This window comes from Gekko japonicus, unplaced genomic scaffold (assembly GCF_001447785.1).
Source record: "Gekko japonicus isolate JY-2015 unplaced genomic scaffold, Gekko_japonicus_V1.1 scaffold8460, whole genome shotgun sequence".
NCBI classification, from domain to species: Eukaryota; Metazoa; Chordata; class Lepidosauria; order Squamata; family Gekkonidae; genus Gekko; species Gekko japonicus.
The window spans coordinates 2,915-9,687 of record NW_015164466.1 but is presented as its reverse complement, the minus strand read 5'-3'; the positions used below and the strand labels follow the sequence as shown (position 1 = coordinate 9,687).

Genomic DNA, 6,773 nt, shown 5'->3' with positions numbered 1-6,773 from the left:
CTGCCCCAAAATAGCCCTGATTCTATGAATCCAGAAAGGGCTGGGGGTGGGGGCTGCCTCGTTCTCAGCATCTCTGCCCGGCAGAAGGGTCACGGAAAGAAATCCAGAGATGCACATTTGCTTAGGAGACGGAGTTTATTGAAATGGAAGGTTTTGAGGCACCCCAGTTCTCTCCCGCCCTCGGCAAAACACACACACACGCACAGAGCCCTGGAGACAAGCGTTGGAAGCGTCCGTCTCAACTCTGCTTTTAAAAAATTCTGCAGAAGTTTCCCCGGGACCTCCACCTCTCCTCTCTCGGAGAGGCAAACGTGCGTGCGGCCGGGAGCACCTACGAGCCACTGGTTCAAACCCGAGCCCTCCCTTTGGAAAGAGGCCGGCAGGCAGACCCGGGCTCGAGCAAGAAGGCGGTTGTGGGTGCAGCGGTTGAAGAGCAGAGCCGCCGTGGATCCATTTTGAGAAAGGCAGGAAGGAAGCGTGTGTGGGGGGTGGGGTGGGGGGAGAGGTTGGGAAACCACGGAGTCTGGTGAGCTCTGCCGAAGTGCAAACTCACCCCTCCCCCAAGAGGACCCACCACGGCAGCCTGGTCATCTCAGTTCCGCCGGCCGGAGGCTCACCGTCTTCTCAGCAGCCCAGTTCCTGGGCAGAGGAGTTCTCAGTTTGGGCCTGTGCCAGGGCTCCCTCTAAGCTGTGGAGCCTTGTGAGCAAAAATTCTACCTGGTGAGCTGCTGGCATTAAAGTGGCGAGCGAGCGATTGGGCTCCTGCAGAAACTAGTTTGCTCCGGAGCCCCATCCTTCCTGAGCCGAGACAAGAATGTGTGAGCCGGAGGCTCAAAAACTGTGAGCTAGTTCACACTCGCTCAGCTTAGCGGGAACACTGGCCTGTGCCCACGGACAGAGGCCTCAGTCTCCGGCAATGCTCCCTCTAAGCTGTGGAGACTTGTGAGCAAAAATTCCACTTTGTGAGCAAACAATTTGGCTACTGAATAAATTAGTTTGCTCTGGAGCCCTCCTTCCTGAGCTAAGACAAAAATGTGTGAGCGGGAGGCTCAAAAACGGTGAGCTAGCTCACACTCACTCAGCTTAGCGGGAACACTGGTCTCCGGCCTCCTTTCTTTGCCTTCCGGGGGCCCCCATCCTGCCCGGCAGCTCCGACGACACTTCATGTTAGCCAGAGGTTTAGTGGAGCATTCTGGGAAGGCCGAGGCAGAAAGAAGGCCTCCACAGGCAAACGGGCCGTGCACCGCCCATTCGGGAGGCCTTATCTCAGACAAACGAGGCGTGCGTTAGTGCAAAGAGGACTTTTCCGCCATTCCTTGTAGGGTTGCCATCCCCCAGGTGGGGCCCGGAGACCTCCAAGAATGACAACCCGATCTCCGAACGACAGAGATCAGTTCCCCTGGAGGATGCGGCCACTTCGGAGGGGTGGCTTCAAGCAATGCTCCCACTAAGGTTGTGGAGTCTTGTGAGCAAAAATCCTACTCGATGAGCTTACCGGCATTAGTCCTGAGCGAGCGATTGGGCGACTGCGTACATTAGCCTGCTCGGGAGCCCTCCTCCCTGAGCGGAGACGAGAAATGTGTGAGCCGGAGGCTAAAAAACCCGTGAGCCGGCTCACACTCACTCAGCTTAGAGGGAACACTGGTGGCTTCTACGTCACCGTGCCCTAATGAGCCCCCTTGGTTCCCCGAGCCCCTCCCCTCTGTCCACCCCCTCCACAAATCTCCAGGAATCTCCCAACCCACGGTTGGCAACCCTGTGTTATTATCCAGATTTATTCTCTCCTACAACAACTCGTGGTGAGTCCAGGTGAGCTAATCCTTCTGAAGAAGAGAACAGCTGAGGGACAGGGAGGCGAGTGGCAGGAAGTCACGCAACGTCTTGACGTCACTTGGGGGGCAGGAAAGCGAGGCAAGGGTCCCGGAGGGGGCGAGGCCCCCTCGTTCTCTGCGAATGCCCCCTCAGAGCCTGCCCCCAAGGAACAGAGGGGGCGGGAGAGGCAGGCACGAGACCGTCCTTCACAAGAGCACGCAGGGCTTCTTGGGCTTGGCCGGCGTGGGGCTGAGGACGGCCCTCACGGCCTCCGTGAAAACCTCCTTGATGCCGTCCTGGTTGAGGGCCGAGCACTCCAAGTACTTGACGGCGTGGATCTGCCGGGCGAGGCTGAGGCCCTGCTGCGTGGTGACGGGTGCCTGGCTCTGCTCCTTCAGCTTCTTCAGGGCCTCGGGGCTGGCCCGGAGGTCCTTCTTGGTGCCCACCAGGAGGATGGGCACGTCCGGGCAGTGGTGGCACACCTCCGGGTACCACTTGTGCTTGACGTTCTCGTAGGAGGGCGGGCTGGCGATGGAGAAGCAGATGATGAAGACGTTGGTCTGCGGGTAGGAGAGCGTCCGGAGGCGGTCGTACTCCTCCTGGCCGGCCGTGTCCCACAGGTTCAGGTTGATCGTCCGGCCGTCCACCGTGTTCTGGGCGCTGTAGTTGTCGAAGACGGTGGGGATGTACTCGTTGGGGAAGGCGTTGGTCGTGTAGCAGATCAGGAGGCAGGTCTTGCCCACCGCGCCGTCGCCCACCACCACGCACTTGATGCTCTGCATCCCGGCGAACCGGGGGGCTCCCGCTCGCGATGCCGCCTCAACGATCTGCGGGAGGAGAGGGAGGGAGACGCCGTCAGGGAGGAGCAGGAGGATTGGGGGAGGGGTTACCCCCCCTCCCCGAGGTTCCAGCAGGACGCCTCAGGGCCGCTGCGCATTCTAGCTATTCAAGGGGCTGGCGATGACCTTTCGAGGCCTTCTCGACCGAGAACTTACACAGCCAACTGGCCGTCTCCTTCCGTACGTCCCTGGGTGCCCACTACAGTCTTCAGGCACCCAACAGTGGGCTGTCCCACCACTCAGGGTGACCCGTCTGGCATTGAAGAAGAAGAGATTGAGTTGATACCCCGCCCTTCACTCCCCAAAGGTGTCTCAGAGCGGCTTACAAACTCCTTCCCCTTCCCCTCCCCACAACAGACACCCTGTGAGGTAGGCGGGGCTGAGAGAGCTCTTTCGAGGACTACTCTTGAGAGAACAGCTCTGAGAGAACTTGTGACAGACCCAAGGTCACACCAGTAGCTGCATGTGGAGGAGAAGAGATTGGATTTATACCCCTCGCCCTTCACTACCCAAAGGTGTCTCAGAGCGGCTTACAAACTCCTTTCCCTTCCCCTCCCCACAACAGACACCCTGTGAGGCCGGTGGGGCTGAGAGAGCTCTGACAGAAACTGCTCTTTTTCCAAGGACAGCTCTTGTCAGAAGTATGGCTTGCCCAAGGTCATCCAGCCAGGTGCAAGTGGAGGAGTGGGAAATCAAACCTGGTTCTCCCAGATTAGAGTCCGCGCACTTAACCACCACACCAAACTGCAAAGAGAGGACACCAATGTTTACAGAAACACACTGACCGACAAACAGCTGGCACCTGAGGCATTACAAACTGTCCCAAGCACTTGCCATTCAAGCAGGGAGAGCCATGCACTTCAGGGCCCTTTGTGGCAGTTCACTGGCGGCTTCCGCATATCCGGCTGGGCGGGCATGCCTTGCTCCACTGCGATTGTTACGTCCCGGGAATGCATAACATTCTGTATTCCGTGTTTTATTGGGAAGCGGCTGGCGAGCTCCAAAAATTAACACCCGGCACCATCACCCTCCATCTGTTGGGCTCCTGCCGGATAACGAATTGGCACAAGCCCTGACCCAGGCTCCCTCTAAGCCGTGAACAAGAATTCTCCTTTCTGAGCTCCTGGCATTAAAGTTGTGAGCAGGTGATCTGGCTACTGCAGAAATTAGTTTGCTCTGGAGCCGTCCTTCCTGAGCTAAGGCAAAAATGTGTGAGCTGGAGGCTAAGAAACTGTGAGCTAGCTCACACCAACTCAGCTTAGAGGGAACACTGGCCCCGGCGCCGGTCCCATGGCGAGTGTGCAGACAGCTGGGCCCAAAGGCCCACAGATCTAGATCAGCGTGGACACTCCCTCGCTCTACAATCTGTAGCGGCTTCCTCTGGAAGCTGCCGGGCAACGCAAGTCCATCATCAGTTGCTCCAATTAGTGCTCAAGGGCTGCCCCAGGCAGGGTACGTCACAGCAGTCCAGCCGCAGGGCTTTGATATCCCCATCCTGCCTGGTTGAGCTGCAGGTGAAGGCAGGAGACCCTCCCCTCTTTCATGGTCCAGGTTTATAAGATTACGCGTGGGATAGAGCAGGTCGAGAAAAAAGTCCTTTTCTCCCTTTCTCGCAATACAAGAACTCAAGTGTGCACTCCATGAAATTGCTGAGCAGTCGGGTTAGAACAGAGAAAAGGAAGTCCTTCTTCACCCAAAGAGTGACAACCAGTGAGGATTGTGAGGCACTCCAAAGGGATCTGTCGAGGATGGGCAAGTGGGTGTCAACGTGGCAAATGGGGTTCAATGTGGCCAAGTGCAAGGTGATGCACATCAGAGCAAAAAATCCTAACTATGAATACACGTTGACGGGGTCTGAATTGGCAGAGACTGACCAAGAGAGAGATCTTGGAGTCATAGCAGATAACTCACTGGAAATGTCGAGACAGTGTGCGACTGCAATAAAAAAGGCCAGTGCTATGCTGGGGATTATTAGGAAGGGTATTGAAAACAAATCAGCCAGTATCGTAATGCCCCTGTATAAATCGATGGTGCGATCTCATTTGGAGTACTGTGTGCAGTTCTGGTCACCCCACCTCAAAAAGGATAGCTTTGGAAAAAGTGCAGAAAAGGGCAACTCAAATGATAAAAGGTTTGGAACACTTTCCCTATGAAGAAAGGCTAAAGCGCGTAGGGCTCTTTAGCTTGGAGAAACGACGACTGAGGGGTGACATGATCAAGGTTTATAAGATTACTCATGGGATAGAGCAGGTCGAGAAAGAAGTACTTTTCTCCCTTTCTCACAAGACAAGAACTCCTTGTGGGCACTCCATGAAATTGCTGAGCGGTCGGGTTAGAACGGATAAAAGGAAGTCCTTCTTCGCCCAAAGAGTGATGAACACATGGAATTCACTGTCACAGGAAGTGGTGGCGGCTACAAGCATGGACGGCTTCAAGAGGGAACTGGATATACATATGGAGCAGAGGTCCATCAGTGGCTGTTAGCCACAAGGTATAGATAGGAACTCTCGGTCTGGGGCAAGGGATGCTCAGTCTTCTTGGGGCTTGGGGGGGGTCAACAGTGGGGGGGGGCTTCTAGTGTCCTGGCCCCACCGCTGGACCTCCTGATGGCACCTGGTATTTCTGGCCACTGTGTGACACAGAGTGCTGGACTGGATTAGCCATCGGCCTGATCCAACATGGGCTTCTGTTGTTTTCTTATGGGGCACAGAGTTCACGTCAGCTGAGCAGGGTCGGCACCCCCCACCCATACAGCCCCTTTGCCATTCGGCTTGCTGCCGAAAGAGCCAGGGGGCAGCCATGGGGGAAAGGGAGCATTTCTCCAGAGGAGAGAGAGGAAGCCGGCGAAGGGCCGGAGGGGGGAGGGAAAGGCCTGTTCACAGCCCTGCAGGGCGGGGAGGGGTGGGGTGGAATGACTCAGAGTCACATGCGAGCTGGTGGAGAAAGAGTCTCCTCCTCGCCATGGGGTGGTTTCATCAGAGCCAGGGCAGCGCTACTGAGGGAAGAGGGGCTCAGGCGGTCTCAGCCCCGCGGGAGATGCAGGCAGGGGCTCAGAGAGCTCTTGCGGAAACTGCCCTTTTTCAAGAACAGCTCTTGTCAGAGCTACGGCTTGCCCAAGGTCATCCAGCAGATGCGAGTGGAGGAGTGGGGAATCAAACCCCGTTCTCCCAGATTAGAGTCTGCACACTTAACCATGACACCAAGAGATTAGATTTATACCCCCCGCCCTTCACTACCCAAGGGAGTCTCAGAGCGGCTCACAAACTCCTTTCCCTTCCCCTCCCCACCACAGACACCCTGTGAGGTAAAAGAAGAAGACGAAGAGTTTGGATTTATACCCCCCCCGCCCTTCACTACCCAAAGGTGTCTCAGAGCGGCTCACAAACTCCTTTCCCTTCCCCCCCCCACAACAGACACCCTGTGAGGCAGGTGGGGCTGAGAGAGCTCTTGACAGAAACTGCTCTTTTTCAAGGACAGCTCTTGTCAGAACTACGGGTAGTGAAGGGTTAGGGTATCAATCCAGTCTCTTCTTCTTCTCTTCCAGGAGTTTCTCTACCTGGAGCTGGCAACCCCGGAAGGGATCGATTCCCCTGGAGGAAATGACTGCTTAGGAGAGCGGACTCTATGGCATTAAACGCCTCCCCAAGCCCCGCCCTCTCCAGGCTCCACCCCCTAAATCTCCAGGTATTTCCCCACCCAGAGCCGGACACCCTAATAGGACAGATCTTGGACGAAGGCGCGGCCACCCAACCACCCCTCCCTGTAACAGACCAGGCTCAACAGCCAACTGGAGAGCCAGTTTGGTGTCGTGGTTGAGTGCGCGGACTCTAATCTGGGAGACCCGGGTTTGATTCCCCACTACTCCACTTGCAGCTGCCGGATGGCCTTGGGCAAGCCATAGTTCCGACAAGAGCTGTCCTTGAAAGGGCAGCTCTTGAAAGAGCTCTCTCAGCCCCACCCACCTCGCAGGGTGTCTGTTGTGGGGAAGGGAAGGGAAAGGAGTTTGTCAGCCGCTCTGAGACTCCTTTGGGGAGTGAAGGGTGGGGTATAAATCCAATTTCTTCTTCTTCTTCTTCTCGAAAGAGCTCTCTCAGCCCCACCTACCTCAGAGGGTGTCTGTTG

General features: G+C 56.4%; 1 protein-coding gene across 1 annotated transcript; it reads right to left on the bottom strand.

Moving 5' to 3' along the window:
* Positions 1 to 1,833: 1,833 nt before the first annotated feature.
* RHOG (ras homolog family member G) lies at positions 1,834 to 2,594 on the bottom strand. The gene has a single exon (XM_015408920.1). The coding sequence runs from the start codon at positions 2,592 to 2,594 to the stop codon at positions 2,019 to 2,021; it is 576 nt and encodes a 191-aa protein (XP_015264406.1). The 3' UTR covers positions 1,834 to 2,018.
* Between the last annotated feature and the right edge of the window lie 4,179 nt (positions 2,595 to 6,773).

Coding starts and splice junctions, on each gene's coding strand:
- RHOG (XM_015408920.1), bottom strand. CDS start 2,594: ATGCAGAGCATCAAGTGCGTGGTGGTGGGCGACGGCGCGGTGGGCAAG.